Raw genomic sequence first — 16,526 nt, 5'->3', positions numbered from 1 at the left:
CAGATATCCCAACCCAATCTAGTCCCACCTGCCAGCACCCGGCCCATATCCCTCCAAACTCTTCCTATTCATATACCCACCCAGATGCCTTTCAAATGTTGCAATTGTACCAGCCTCCACCACTTCCTCTGGCAGCTCATTCCAGACACGTACCACCTCTGTGTGAAAAAGTTGTCCCTTAGGTCTCTTTTATATCTTTCCCCTCTCATCCTAAACCTATGCCCTTTAGTTCTGGACACCCCCACCCCAGGGAAAAGACTTTATCTATTTGTCCTATCCATGCCCCTCATGATTTTATAAACCACTGTAAAGTTACTCCTCAGCCTCTGACGCTTCAGGGGAAACAGCCCCAGCCTATTCAACCTCTCCCAATAGGTCAAATCCTCCAACCCTGGCAACATACTTGTAAATCTTTTCTGAATACTTTCAAGTTTCACAATATCGTTCCGATAGGAAGGAGACCAGAATCGCACGCAATATTCCAACGGTGACCTAACCAATGTCCTGTTCAGCTGCAACAGGACCTCCCAACTCTTGTACTCAATACTCTGACCAATAAAGCATGCCAAACGCTGCTTTCACTATCCTATCTACCTGCGACTCCACTTTCAAGGAGCTATGAACCTGCACACCAATGTCTCTTTGTTGAGCAACACTCCCTAGGACCTTACCATTAAGTTGTTGTGGTTCTGTTCGCCGAGCTGGGAGTTTTTGTTGCAGACGTTTTGTCCCCTTTCTAGGTGACATCCTCAGTGCTTGGGAACCTCCTGTGAAGCGCTTCTGTGATGTTTCCTCCGGCATTTATAGTGGCTTGTCTCTACCGCTTCCGATTGTCAGTTGCTGTCCGCTGCAGTGGCCGGTATATGGGGTCCAGGTCGATGTGTTTGTTGATAGAATCTGTGGATGAGTGCCATGCCATCAACAAACACATTGACCTGGACCCCATATACCGGCCACTGCAGCAGACAGCAACTGACAACTGGAAGCGGCAGAGACAAGCCACTATAAATGCCGGAGGAAACATCACAGAAGCGCTTCACAGGAGGCTCCCAAGCACTGAGGATGTCACCTAGAAAGGGGACGAAATGTTTGCAACAAAAACTCCCAGCTCAGCGAACAGAACCACAACAACGAGCACCCAAGCTACAAATCTTCTCCCAAACTTTGAACTTACCATTAAGTGTATAAGTCCTTCTAAGATTTGCTTTCCTAAAAGGCAGTACCTCGTATTTATCTGAATTAAACTCCATCTGCCACTTCTCAGCCCTTTTGGCCCATCTGATCAAGATCCTGTTGTAATCTGAGGTAACCTTCTTTGCTGTCCACTATACCTCTACTTTTGGTGTCAACTACAAACTTACTAAATATACCTCTTGTGCTCCTATCCAAATCATTTATATAAATGATGAAAAGTAGAGGATCCAGCCCGATCCTTGTGGCACTCCACTGGTCACAGGCCTCCAGTCTGAAAAACAACCCTCCACCACTCCCCACTGTCTTCTGCCTTTGAGCCTGCTCCATTACCTCTCTTCTCTCTCCTCCAGAAGACATTGACAGCTGTTATAAAAGGTTTTTTTAAAAAAAATTGGAATCAATACTTCTCCTAAATAAGCTGCCTTCCATGTTGAAACCTTGTGAGTGAACATCAGTCTGTTTTAAAGTGAAAGGAATCACAGCTGATCCAGACCCTGTTGTAAACTAGTCAATGGAGATTAATATAGAAAATGGGATTAATGTCAAAAGCACATAAATTAAGCAGCTCTGACAGAATTGCATTATTATAAGTAAGAAATCGCATAGTCTGACCAGACCATAGGGCTGCTTTTTCATTAGAGGTGACTGGTGGTGGTTTAATTTGAAGGCCGTCATGTCTGGGCAAAGGGGCAAGTTAAGAAGGAAAACCCTTCATGGTCATCTCAGCTGGTGCAGGATTGGGACCTCATGTTGTATCACCTTGCATTGCAAAACAGCTGTCCAGCCAACTGTGATGACAGACTCTCACACATGATTAAGTCGGGAGAATTGGAAAGGACCAGAAGTGTTGAGAATGTGTACGGCAGACAGATCAAGGGCCAAATTAAAAATTCTTGTAGAAAATTCCCTGCGACTGCAGCAGTATTACTTCATTTAATGTGTGTTTGGGGACTAGATAGAGTCAGGCCACAGTTGCTGGCTAGCAATTAGAAACAAAATCTTACACTGCTTACTCTTGCACTTTATCATTTGCAGAGATGTTGGAAGTAAATTCTAGTAAACCACTCCACCACTGCTTTAGTAAGTTATCATTTGGTATGTTTTTAATATTTATATCCTGCCACCAATGCATCCTTCCTCAATATCAATATCTTACAGGCACTGAAGATACTAAAGACAGCTGAATTTATGCCGTATATTGTGTTTGTTGCTGCTCCTGAATTAGAAACACTGCGTGCCATGCACAAAGCTGTCATTGATGCTGGAATTTCAACTAAACTTCTGACCGTAAGAGTTCTTGAATTTTCACTTTTTTCACTAAGGCAGGAAATACTGTTTCATACACTTATAATGGATTATATTTTGTAATTAGAGTAATAATGCTAACATAGCAATATGTTACTTTGTGTTAACTTATTACTCACTAATAAGCTTCAACCGCTCATTAAATATCCAATTATGAAGCCATGTATTTACTTCATCTGCTGCCCTTATCTGGGTTTATTTTCTTTATCATCATCCTCTCCAGTGGCTCTTTTCCTGTTCCTGTGACCTTGTGTTTCCATGGCTGTCTTTAACATAGTCCTATTCTCCGTGCTTTTCTTCCTATTAATTCTAGCGCACAGCCTTAACTCAGTTAAAATACTTACATGTAAATGTCTCATTCTCCATACATTAATTTTCTATTTGTTTGTCTACAGGATACAGACTTGAAAAAGACAGTCGATGAAAGTGCTCGAATTCAGCGAGCATATAGCCACTACTTTGATTTGACCATTGTCAATGATAATTTGGATAAAGCTTTTCAGAAGTTACAGACTGCCATAGAGAAGCTCTTTATAGAACCACAGTGGGTCCCAGTTAATTGGGTATACTAGTAAAATTGAAGATTAAACCATATTTTGGTCTGTGAATACGTAGAAAGTTGGATAGCGACACACCAGAAGACATCCGATGCAAAGGCAGGAAAGCTCTGTTGTATGACATGCCTTTATATTCTTTGTAGGTTCTGTTTATAGTATACTATTTTGGCTTTTTATATAAATACCTGAAGGAAAAGTGTTCTTATAAATGTAATTTATTTTAATTTTTCTAACTTTTTACAAATGGTCTTTGTATCCATACATATCAAGTGAAGGAAAATAAGTTGCAAGAAAAACCTTTTTCATTTTTGCCTTCAAATGCCTAGTTTACAGATGCATATCCAAGTTCTAAGGATTTTGATGCAAGGTAAAGATTTTTTTTTCAGATTCCAAAGCTGTAAATAGCCACAGTTATATGTTAACTGAAGCTTTGCATCAGCTTGATGTATAATATAGTGTTTCTGCATTGGTTGCAGAATGATGGAATCAGGAGTTTGATATGGTGAGACTGCGTTAATGAATAGGCATAAAACACAGCTTCGGTCTATTCCTAGAGTGTATAATGCCATTCTACATATGTATAAACCTGCTGGCAGCATGGGAATCCCTGACAATCTGGATTTTTATTTTACGTTCCAGCTTAACTACCTTCAAGTTTGCACTGCATCATTCAGCTCTAAATTGTGTATTGGGTAACTCCTGCTGTGAACATTAGTTTATCCAGAAGACCTTAAGATATAGGAGCAGAATTAGGCCATTCAGCCTATTGAGTCAGCTATGCCCTTCAATTGTGGCTAATATGATTCTCAACCCCATTCTCCTAATCCTTGATCCCCACACGAATCAATATCCTCAAGTATGCTGTGTCAAACTGTCAGTTTGCATTACTAATCCTCTTTTCACACTTTATATAATTGCACACTGTTGCTGGGCTATAGTGTCTTTAATATATTAAAATGTCCCACACTGCTTTGCAGAAAGCCTTGTGCTAGTTATGAGATGTATTGATATTCTCAGTCATATCAAAGCTGCAATCACTATCCAATGCAGATTATTAACATCATTCCTGGGTCATGCCCAGCATACCTTTTTAGTTTCTCCCATTTACTTAGGCCTGTGGTGTTTACCTGATGAACATTTGTTTTTCAATCGCTCACCTTTGATGAAGTAGAAATCATTGAGATTTGAATCCAGATCTTCATTCCTTTCCATAAGGACACTAAGCTTCTCTCATCCTATAATTAGTTTGACGGGATTTCCTTCGATGTAATGAGAAAGTTGGCTTATTGTGGACTTGCAAAATTAAATCCAGAGTTTACCACCCCTATACAGCATTTAAAGTACTTGTTATTACTTCCCCACTCACCCACCAATCTCTTTGTCCGACATAGCGCATTGGAAAACCTTGTTTTAAGAACATGACTATCTGCCCATCAAACTCTACGTTCCTTTAATTAATCATCTCTCACAGCACTTTTCAGTCGGATTGTAAGTTGGATCTTTAATTTGCTCACTTTTGCATGTTGATTTTGACATCCTTAATATTGCAGCAAGGCTGGAATTATTTTATTGCAAAGATTGGTTCTATAGCTGCATCTTCCATAGAATGTGATTGGAGTTAATTTTTAAAATTGAGTTTCCTTCAAACAAATACTGATCCACATCTCCCTTTCTAATGCTATACACCTTTAAACTACTTTTTCTAGTTTCTTCGTGGCTGTTAATTGAAATTAATTTGAGCTTCCAAAAGGTTATAAACTTGAATGGAATAGACTGCAGCTTTATCTGTTCTCCATTGACTGTGCACAACTCCACTGAAATGAAGACAACGCAGCACATACATCCCAACAATTAATTTGAGGAGGTTATTCAACCATTTCTGGGTTCCATGGATTGCCCTCAATATTTATCTTTCTTACAACTTCCTTTGGCAGATTAGATTATTCCTGATTTTTAAAAAAAAAAGTTTTGCAACTATGGGATTTGTTATAAAATGAAACCTTTTTTACATTCGCTGTTGCTACTAGAACTTAAGTAACTTATTGCCTCTTGCTAGGTCTTTAGATATTTAACACGAAACAAGTGAAAGGAGGAAATGGAAAGCTTTCACTCTTCGAACAAAGTTTACACATGAATATTTTAGTATTTCAAAAATTCCAGTATTTGTATTTTGTTTGATTTGTTTTAGTTGTGCTATTAAGCAATAATGTGTTTGACAATGTTACTTTTAGCTAGTTACTTTAAAATATTTTGTCAATGAATTGTGCTAGTGATTGTTATTGATCAGTTTATTCTGTGTTGTGGCATATTTGTCAATCTACTTTTAAATTGTAAAGTTGTGTTTTTTAATATTTTGAGGTTGCTTCCTGTCTTGGTGTTTGTATGTTTCTCATTCTTTGCCCTTTCCCGTCATTGGTATGGTTCAGATGAACTTGGGCATTCACGATTTTCAAAACTCATCTTGCTTTTGTGCATTCACCATATTTATTACCCCATGAAACTAAAAACAAAAAAAAGCTTGTTAACTAAGCTAGTCCGTTGCTGCAAAAAGAATAAATGACAAAGAAATTGCAGTTGTTACCATGTAGTTAAATTGAAGCTCATGTGTTTCATTGTAGTTATCTGAGGAACAAGATTTCTGAATGAATGAAGGTTCTTTCAGGCCCTCTTGCTTGTAAGGGTGTGAGTGAAGGTTAGCAGTGCAAGCTATTAATGATCAGGTTCAAAAGTCTTGTAACGGGCCCAGGCTCTGTTGGAGAGGACATGATTGCAATTGTTTATAATGAATGCTGAAAACAACAAAAAAGTTCATAGAATTGTCACACTGTGGAAGCAGGCTATTCAGTCAATCAAGTCGACATGGACTCTCAAGCATTCTACCCCAGACCCATCTTCCTACCTTGTCCCTATAAAGCGGCATTTTCCATGGCTATCCCATTTCCCAAAACACACCGATCCTACACACCCAAGGACAGTCCACCTAACCTGCACATCTTTGGACTGTGGGAGGAAACCCTTACAGATATGAAGAATGTGCAAACTCCACAGAGTTGCCTGGGGCTGGAATCAAATCCAAAGTTGAGGGAGGAGGAATGGCAATGCCAGTCTGAAATTCTATTCAGTAGATAGATTAGATTAGACGTTCTGTTCGCTGTTCTAGTTAAGTCAAAAGGATGACTATCCTGGAAGGAAACAGTGGACTGTTGATTAGTGATTGAATGTGTATAGGAGGATCAGTGATGGGTTAATGAACTCCACAAAGCTCTCACTATAGTTTTTGGAAAAATCTGATAAGCTTATCAATGTTAAAAGAAAAACTGTGACGCTACTGTCATGCTGTCCTAAAAATCAACTGTTTCAATTTGTTTGTGAAGGAAACCTCTAAATTGAAGCTGAAGTCAAAATAAGTTTGAGCCAATGTGGTGAACTTAAATATCCTATGCAAGAGACCAGAAATAGACAACAAATAGAATGATTTCTAAAATTTAAATGTACAGTAAGTAATTTTAGTTTGAGACAGGTGGTAAAAATAAATCAGACATAGACCATGAACATTTCTGAAGAAGTTGGTTGAATGGGACTGGTAGAAATGAAAGAGCAAAAGGAGGATTGTTCTGGTGATTGGGGTAGGGTGTAAAAGACCATTCATGGCCCTTGAAATACTGCAACAGGGAGGAAGTACTTGAATAAATAGCAATAGTCAGGAGAGCATCACCGTGACCACAATGATTAATTTCCATGTAAAATATTAGGGAATAATCAAGATATTGGAATATGGGATATTGATTGGGAAAAGCTATTTTCAAACTAAATTGATATGGATAAAGACTGGCAGATAAAAACAGGCGAATACAACTGGCAACTTTCAAGCAACAAATGTTTTGTTATTGTCTAGATGTTCCCAAAAGGTGAAAAGGCACAAGACTATCCATAGGTGCTGAATTTCATTCTATATATGGTAGGATAACCAACAGCAGATATGTGCACTAAATGCAAGTATGGCTGTATAAATGTGCCCCTTGGGTGTATCTTTGGCTACCTGAAATTAAGATTAGGCACATTAAATAATTTGATAAAGATTCTGGCACTTGTTAGCCCTATTTTAGAAATTGTTACTGGGAAGTATTTGTTTTGAATATTTTTCCCCATCCAGAAAAGAACACTGCTTCAGCATCTTGCATTTAAATGAACTTTAAAAGCAACTTCACTTCCAGTAGAATCAAAGTTGTACAACATAGAAACAGACCCTTCAGTCCAACTCATCCATGTTGACCAGGTATCCTAAATGAATCTAATCCCATTTCCCAACATTTGGCCCATATTCCTCTAAATCCTTCCTATTCATACACCCATCCAGCTGCCTTTTAAATGCTGTAATTGTACCAGCCTCCTCCACTTCCTCTTGCAGCTCATTCCATACACGCACCAACCTGTGTGTGAAAAAAGTTGCCCATTTAGGTTTGAGGTGACGGGAAAGATTTAAAACTGACCTGTGTGCTCTAGCTTTGGACACCCCCACCATAGGGAAAAGACCTTGACTATTCACTCTACTTATTACTGTGAAACTTGTGTATAATAATACTTAGTTTGTAGGGATATTTATAGCTTGGTTCAATTTCTTCGAAGGTGACTTGAGGTAATCATAGTACTGTAAAGCATTTGAGATTCAAAGCCTGTTGCTTCTCAACAACATTTGAGAATTCCAGACTTAATTCCAAATGTTCTAAGGTTAATTTCATATTTGACTCTTGTAAATATGATTTTTGGAATGGCAGCACTGACTACTGGGCCATATTTAAACAACTTATGAAAGGATAAACATTGACTAACCTCATGAAATTTTGAGTAAGTGAATAGCTGCAAAACTCTTCCTGTACCACTGTCATTGGAATCTGCTCTGGATATTTCAATTTAAATGGCTGAGACAGTAAAGTGAAAGCATTTATTACTTTTTTAAACAAAAATACAATCAATTTGAATTAGTCCTTTAAAGTACATTTTTTTACATTAAAGCATTATGGTGAACTTAAAGGTAATCAAGTTGCAAACATAATAATGTAAAAGATTAAGATTAACATTGTGTGAAGTGGACCAGAAGCCATTACATATTTTTGAATCAAATAAAGGATTGTGCAACAGATTTGATTTGACTTTTCCATTTTTCAAAAGGAAATTACTTATGCCAAGGTGACTCTTTGTCCAGCCTTAATGACTCCAATCTGCTTCTTAGTGCCTCGACATTTTTGAAAACCATCATACCTTAAAAAGACAAAGACAAAGCTATTAATGTTCATGTAATGGAGGATGCCAGGTTTTTAATACAAACAACTCTGCCCAGATAGAACTTTATGCATAAAGTAAAATTCTCAAATTAGTTCTTAAAAGATAATACAGACATTTTCATTATTTTAAACCATATCTGATTCATCAATAATACTGGAGAGGTTCTCAATCTTGCATCATATCAACAGAATAAAAGGGCTGAATGTTTTTAATTTTTTGAGAAAGGATTAATAAATTTCATTTTGAACCATCCAAAGTGGTGATCAGTGCAATACAAATGAGATAGCCATATGGCTGAGGGAAAAAAAACACATTAAAAAAAAGTGAAAAGTATTAAGTATTTGAAATTGGATTTTGGCCTTTTATAGCTAATGCAGCGGTTGAGTGACTTGAATTTGTTCTCATACATTGTCAAGAAATAATCCAGAAGTTAAAGCTGAATTCAAATGCATTTCAATCTAAACTTGAAAATACCCATAAACCAAATGCACAACAAATTTATATTTCTCAAAAATCGACAATATTTGATGCATTTTAGAAATGTTAGCTGAGTTTGTTTAGTAATTTCATAATCCAGTTTCATTTTGCATGATTACTGAAGTACTTGCTTTATTTCATTAGCAATGTGCTCAAACAGTGATGACTAAACGTTAATCTAATAGTTTACTGCTGATTGGTAAATAATTCCTCTCTTTAAATTTGCAATTTGAGGGAAAGCACATTTGCTATTCACCCAACCTTCAGAGACAACTTTTTGTATAATTTTCCAAGATTATACACAAGTTAATAAATTGAATAGAGCAAGTAATTGCTTAAGAATAAACAAAGTAAATAAGAGTGTTGAGTCATAGGAAATGAGACTTTATGGAAAAGATAACATAGGCTATTTGATGTAACGCTTCATGAGGCTGATTTGGCCTTGCCTTTAGTCTCAACTCCATTTTCTTAACTTTTCTCCACAATCTTTTACACCCTTAATTCAAACATCTGTGTGGGCGCAGAAGCTAACAAAAACATTGGAGGGAGATTTAAGGAGCAACTAAATACACTGACCAAAGTCCACTATTTAAGTTTGCCCTCTCTACCCTGGCAATTTACTACTTCCAAACCTCCTTGCACATGTTGTCACTTCCTAAATAAATAGAGATGAATTTTTCCCAGAATGTTGCATCTGAATCCTTCCAAACACGTTTTCATGTTTACCCAAAGCCCTGAAATAATTTGTCAGCTTCTGTCATAATTGGTAACGCCATTCTCCTCATTCAGCTGGGTTGAATTGCACTCATTTAGTTCCACTCTTAGTTATTCACTATTAACCTCAATCATCTGCAATGGCTCATCTTCTCACTTCCACAACTTATCTAAATGCTGCCACCCATGCTTACCACAAACTACTCATGTTTCTGACTATGTGCTGGTGACATTCAGCTCTCCATTAACCCTTCAAGTTTATTTAAATTTGTTAATAGAGATGTAGGTGTGGCTGGCTAAGCCAGCATTTAATGCCCAACAGAAATGACAGTATGCTGCCACCTTGAACAACTGCAGTCCTAGGGGTGTTTCTAACAATGCTGTTTGGAAAACAGTTTTAGGTTTTCTATGTAACTTAAGATGGCCCAAATCTGTTCACAATCCAACAGTGCTTTATTTTTAAAATTTTGCAGGATTTTGGATATTCATGGATTTAAAAAATTATGGAGTTATAAATGCAATTTCCCCATATTGAAAACAATATTACACAAACTTCCACCTTTAATTTAGCAAGAATTTCTACTCACAGTTCTACAAAGTTGCACCATTCTTGCTGACTGATAGAAGGTCTTGTATTCGTCAATGCTGTTAGTAGGTGGGATTGACAAATAAATTGTGAAGAGTTTACGGGTCCTGACTGATTGTGGGAAGGACCCTCCTGGAATGAAAAAATCATAGAACAAAACTGAGAATTGCTTGGCTTTTTCAAAAAAAACTTGTCTCTATCATTGTTCTTTGCAATGTTAGAAATAAAATGGTAAGGTACCGTAAACAATTATATAAATCTGCAGAATAAAAATAGTCTAGTTGATCAGTAGGTAATTTCATTACAAAATAATCCTTTACTGATGATTTTTCAAAAGCTACCTTATGTTGAAATATATATTAAAAATAAGTACTGCAATCAGGAGACAGCCAGATTGCTAAAGATTGACAGCTATATAGTCACAGCAACCCTGGTATTTCTTCAATTGGTTCATTGAAAGAAATTATTTCAATTTCTACGATGATCTATTTCAAGCCCGTATCCATCAAATGCACAGAAGTGAACCTTTCAGCATTTTCGTTCACAATAAACTAATCTTCTAAACATGTAATTCACATCTGTAAATTCACATCTGAGGCTGCTGTTGATGGCACTCTAGCACTGCTCTAACTTTGGTGATTGCAATCTCAAAAATTGAAAGGCAACATTGTTAAATGCAACAACATCATGACGATATCCAGGCTTCGGCTGACAAGTGGCAAGTAACATTTGCTCCACATAAATGTCAGACAATGATCATCACCAATGAGACAGAATCTTACCATCCCTTGACATTCAATGATATTACTAGCTCTGAATTCCCCCATATTGAGTTACTATTGATCATAAACATAGTCGCTACAAGCAGGTCAGAAGCTAGTAATATCATGGTGTGTAACTCAGATCTTGACTCCCCATGTGTCTGAATGATTGCAACTACAACACAAGATTGATACTATCCAGGACAAAGTAACCTGCTTGATAGGTACTGCATAATAAGCATTCACTCTCTACCATTGTTGCTCAGAAACAGCAGTGTACTATCTACAAGATGCACTGCACAAATTCACCAATGATCCTTAGACAATACCTTACAAAGCCACAACAACATCTTTCTAGAAGGCAGCCAGTCACTTAGCACCCTCACTAGGAAATACATCGCCATTCCTTAACTGGTACTGGGTCAAAATCCTAGAATTCCCTCCGCAAGGACATTGTGGGTCAACCTAAAGGCATGTAAAAGCAGTAATTCAAAGTGGCAACTTACAAGAGCAACTACGAATTGGGAACGTGGCAGTACTGTGATTCAGTGGTTAGCATTGTTGCCTCACAGCACCAGGGACCAGAGTTCAATTCCACTGTTTGCACATTCTCCCAGTGTCTAAGAGTGTTTCCTCTGGGTGCTCTGGTTTTGTCCCACAGTCCAAAGATGTGCAAGTTAAGTGGGTTAGCCATGGGAAATGCAGGGTTACGGGACCGGATGGGATGCCAGCCGGCCAGCCAGCGATGTCCACAGCCCATGAACGAATTAACATTTTACAATATTACAAAAATCAATGTTCATACCAGTTATGGTGCTTAACATTTATTATATTCATAATTCCAAAATTTCACCACCAACACTTTCATGGATAAGTCCTATCCTGCCAAAAGATGAGACCTAGCAGAGGTGACAGAGTTTTCCTTGGAGTCCTCGATATTGATCCCAGGCCCCATGAAGTCTCATGGCCTCAGGTTAAAGATAGGAGAGGAAACCTCCTTTTAGTTACCACATACTGTCCTCCTTCCGTGTATAAATCTGTACTGTTCCACATTAAACAATACTTGGTGAAAGTATGGAGGGTGGCAAGGGTGCAAAATGTACTCTGGATGAGGAATTTCAATGTCCTCCATCAAGTGGCTCAGCAGCACTATTGATCGAGCTGGTCAGGTCCTAAAGAACATAGCTGCTGATCTAAATCTATGGCAGGTGGTGAGCGAACCAAGAGGGAAAAACATACTTGACCTCATCCTTACCTATCTGTCAGCTTCAGATGCATCTGTCTGGAACAGTAACAGCGGGAATGACCATTGCACAGTCGTTGTGGAGTCAAAGACTTCACCTTCTCATTGTTTTGTGTGCCACATGGGACAGACTTTGAACAGATCCAACTCCTCATGACTGGGCATTCATAAGGTACTGTGGGCCAACAGCAGAATCGGACTCCAGCACAATCTGCAACCTCATGGCTCAATATATTCCCCACTCAACCATGACAATCATGCAAGGAGAATCAATCTGGTTCAATAGTGTGTGCAGGAGGACATCTAGAGGAAGGACTTGAAAGCTGGGTAAGCAAGTTTGCGGATGACACAAAAGTCGGTGGAGTTGTGGATAGTGAGGAAGGAAGTGGTAGGTTACAGCGGGATATAGATGAGTTGCAGAGCTGGGCGGAAATGTGGCAAATGGAATTCAATGCAGCTAAGTGCGAAGTCGTTCACTTTGGTAGGAATAACAAGATGATGGATTACTGGGCTAATGGTAGGCTACTTGGTAGTGTGGATGAGCAGAGGGATCTTGGTGTCCATGTACACAGATCTCTGAAAGTTGCCACCCAGGTAAATAGTGCTGTGAGGAAGGCATATGGTGTACTGGGCTTTATTGGCAGAGGAATTGAGTTCCGGAGTCCTGAGGTCATGTTGCAGTTGTATAAGACTCTGGTGCGGCCTCATCTGGAGTATTGTGTGCAGTTTTGGTCGCCATACTATAGGAAGGATGTGGAAGCTTTAGAACGAGTGCAGAGGAGGTTTACCAGGATGTTGCCTGGAATGGTAGGAAAATCTTATGAGGAAAGGCTGAGGCACTTGGGGCTGTTCTCATTGGAGAAGAGAAGGTTTAGGGGAGATCTGATAGAAGTGTATAAGATGATTAGGGGTTTAGATAGGGTAGATACTAAGAACCTTTTACCGCTAATGGAGTCAGGGGTTACTAGGGGACATAGCTTTAAATTAAGGGGTGGTAGGTATAGGACAGATGTTAGGGGTAGATTCTTCACACAGCGGGTTGAGAGTTCATGGAATGCCCTGCCCGTATCAGTGGTGAACTCTCCTTCTTTATGGTCATTTAAGCGGGCATTGGATAGGCATTTGGAAGTTATTGGGCTAGTATAGGTTAGGTAGGATTCGGTCGGCGCAACATCGAGGGCCGAAGGGCCTGTACTGCGCTGTATCCTTCTATGTTCTATGTTAGAAGCAGCACCAGGCAAACCTAAAAATGAGGTCTCAACCTGGTGAAAGCATGCCAAACAGTGCAAGCAGCAAGCGATGCAGCTAAAATTATCCCACAGCCAAAAGAACAGATCTAAGCTCTGCAGCCCTGTCCCATCCAGTTGTGAATGGTGATGAACTAATTCACTGGAGGAGGCAGCTCCACAAACACCCTCAATAAAGAAAATTTCCAATAAAACTGCAAACAATAAGACTAAAGCATTCATAGTAATCTTCAGGCAGAAGTGCCAACTGATTGATCTATTGCAGCCTCCTCCAGTAGTCCTTTCAGCTCATTTGATTCACTCCATGCGATATCAAGAAACATGCGGAGGCACTGAATACTGCAAAGTCTGTGGGCTTTGACAGTATTATAGGAATACTTGTGCTCTAGAATCTGCCACTCCCCTAACCAAGCTCTTATTGTACAGTTACAACTTTACAAATCCAATCTTACCAACTACCACACAATCAATCTACTCTCAACCATCAGTAAAATGACGGAAGGTGTAATCAATAGTGCTATCAAATAGCACCTACTCAGCAATAACCTGCTCACTGGTGCCGGGTTTGGGCTCCACCAGGGCCACTCAACTCCTGACCTCATTTCAGCCTTGGTTCAAATATGAACAAAAGAGCTGAATCCAGAGCTGAGGAGTGAGTGACAGCTCTCGACATCGAAGCTGCATTTGACAACAGTGTGGAATCGAAGCCATAGCAAAGCTGAAATCTGGGTATCGGGGCAAACTCTCCACTAGTTGGGATCATACCTGGGAGATAGAAAGATGGTCGTTGAACATTAGTGATTTTAGCTGCTTCACTGACGACCTTCCCTCCGCCATAATGTGAGAAGGGAGTTGTTTGCTGATTGCACAATGGTTCAGCTCCATTCACAATTGCTCAGATACAGAAGCAGTCCATGTTCAAATGCAACAAGCTCTGAATAAAATCAAGACTTGGGGTGATAACCTGACATTTGCCGCTTATGATCATCAGGAAGAGGAGAAAGTGAGAACTGCAGATGCTGGAGATCAGAGCAGAGGGCAGGTAAGAGGCCAGCACAGGGTGTCCAGGTGGATGGAGTGTGTTGGAGGCGGGAGGAGTCGTCAGAGGGTGGGCGAGAATCCTGGTTGAAGAAGTAGGTGCGGAGGCGAAGGCGGCGGATGAATTGTTCGATGTCTCACCATGTGTTGAACTCGTTAATCTGAGAGCGTTGGGGAATGAAGGTGAGGCCTCTGCTGAGAACTGATCTTTCATCCTCAGAGAGGGGGTGTCCCTCTCAGCGGTTTTCCAACAACACATTTTCATCATCAGGAAGAGACAATCTAACCATTACCCTTGACATTCAATTGTTTCACCATCTGTGAATCCCCCATTATGAATATCCTTGTGGTTAGCCTTGACCAGAAACTCAAACAGACCCATCACATAAACACAGTGGTTACAGAAGCAGGTCAGAGTCCAGTAACTAACTTCTGACTCCCCAAAGTACGTACATAATCTACAAGGCACAAGTCAGGAGTATGATAGAAGGTTACCTATGTCTGGATGGGTGTGGTGATAACATTCAACAGATTTGACACCATCCAGGACAAAACGGATTGCTTGATTGGTACCACATCCACAAAACACCCACTCCCTGCACGACTGATACTACATGCTATATACAAGAAATTCACCAAAGATCCTCATACAACAACTTCCAAACCCTGATCACTTACATCTAGAAGGACAAGGGCAGCCAATACATGGGAACACTACACCTGCAAGTTCCCAACCAAACTACTCATCTAGAGTTGCAAGTATATTGCTGTTCCTTCATTATCACTGGGTCATAATCCTGGAATACCATCCTGAATGGCATTGTAGGTCAATCTACAGTACATAGTCTGCAGCAGTTCAAGAAGGCAGCTTACCATCACTTTCCCAAGGGCATCTAGGGACAGGCAATAAAACACTAGTGAGCCAGCAATGCTCACATCCTACACATGCATTTTAAAAAAAGTTATCTTAATTAAAAAATAACCCTGCCTTTTTCTGCAATAGTATTTAGTGTTCAGGAATAATACACATGACCAAGTTATTTTATATTGATTAATTTTTAAGACACTCGTGCTTTTGAACAAAATCTATAGACCGGAATTGTAAGCTCAGGCAATTCTTAAGTATTTAGTGTACAAAAATCTCTCAAATGCACTCGAAATTATTTCTGTGATATATATTAACATAGTTAACTCTTGTGATGTGATTCCACTTGGGATTGCAAAGTTACTGAACTAAATGTCTAACTAAACGATAACAATGTAAACATTTTAAGCTCTAACAGTATCAGTGGTCAAACGGAGGTGGGTGATCCACAAATCAAATTAAACAACAGAGAACCAATAGAGAGGGGAGTTTCAAATGTCTTCAATCTGACTAGCTAGAAATTCATGAAGTTACCTAAGCAGCAATTTAATCTGAATGACACCCAACCAACTGACCTTTTTCAATTGCCAAAGGTCAGAACAAGGATTCAAAACAATGATTTTCTGAATGATAGACTGATGTGTGCAGTGGAAATGTGTGGAGCTGTGTCCATATGTTCTCTCATTTTCAGTTTTCTAGTTTAAGTTGTGTTCAAAGAAAATCATTTAAAAAGACATTTGGATAAGTACATCAATAGGAAAGGTTTGGAGGGAAAAGAGCCAAAACACGGGCAAGTGAGACTAGTTTGCTTTGGGAACATGGTCAACATGGACCAGTTATAGAGTCATAGAGATGTACAGCATGGAAACAGACCTTTCGGTCCAACCCGTCCATACCGACCAGATATCCCAACGTAAACCAGTCCCACCTGCTAGCACCGGACCCATATCCCTCCAAACCCTTCTTATTCATATGCCTATCAGGTGCCTTTTAAATGTTGCAATTGTACTAGCCTGCACCACTTCCTCTGGCAGCTCATTCCATACACACACCACCCTCTGCATGGAAAAAATTGCCCCTTACATCTCTTATATCTTTCCCCTCTCACTCTAAATCTATGCCCTCTAGTTCAGAACTTGCCCCACCCCAGGGAAAAAGACTTTGCCTATTTATCCTATCCATGCCCTTCACGATTTTATAAACCTCTATAAAGTCACTCCCTCAGCCTCTGACGCTTCAGGGAAAGCAGCCCAAGC

The 16,526-nt window shown here is 39.5% G+C and overlaps 2 protein-coding genes across 7 annotated transcripts in view; one reads left to right on the top strand and one right to left on the bottom strand.

The window, feature by feature from the left end:
- LOC132815666 (protein PALS2-like) overlaps nucleotides 1-5,629 on the top strand; it is a 148,085-nt gene extending 142,456 nt beyond the window's left edge. For all 5 annotated transcript variants that reach the window (XM_060824675.1, XM_060824674.1, XM_060824672.1 and 2 more), the window contains 2 exons: nucleotides 2,353-2,481; nucleotides 2,895-5,629. In XM_060824675.1, the coding sequence (XP_060680658.1) occupies nucleotides 2,353-2,481; nucleotides 2,895-3,071 (306 nt within the window). In that variant the 3' untranslated portion in view covers nucleotides 3,072-5,629. The remainder of the gene's footprint in view (nucleotides 1-2,352; nucleotides 2,482-2,894) is intronic.
- A 2,414-nt stretch (nucleotides 5,630-8,043) lies between these two features.
- pex1 (peroxisomal biogenesis factor 1) overlaps nucleotides 8,044-16,526 on the bottom strand; it is a 101,746-nt gene continuing 93,263 nt past the window's right edge. For both annotated transcript variants that reach the window (XM_060824671.1, XM_060824670.1), the window contains 2 exons: nucleotides 10,118-10,248; nucleotides 8,044-8,315 (listed from right to left, as the gene is read on the bottom strand). In XM_060824671.1, the coding sequence (XP_060680654.1) occupies nucleotides 8,234-8,315; nucleotides 10,118-10,248 (213 nt within the window). In that variant the 3' untranslated portion in view covers nucleotides 8,044-8,233. The remainder of the gene's footprint in view (nucleotides 8,316-10,117; nucleotides 10,249-16,526) is intronic.

This window comes from Hemiscyllium ocellatum, chromosome 5, assembly GCF_020745735.1.
Source record: "Hemiscyllium ocellatum isolate sHemOce1 chromosome 5, sHemOce1.pat.X.cur, whole genome shotgun sequence".
Taxonomy (NCBI): Eukaryota; Metazoa; Chordata; class Chondrichthyes; order Orectolobiformes; family Hemiscylliidae; genus Hemiscyllium; species Hemiscyllium ocellatum.
This window is presented reverse-complemented; position numbering and strand designations above follow the sequence as displayed.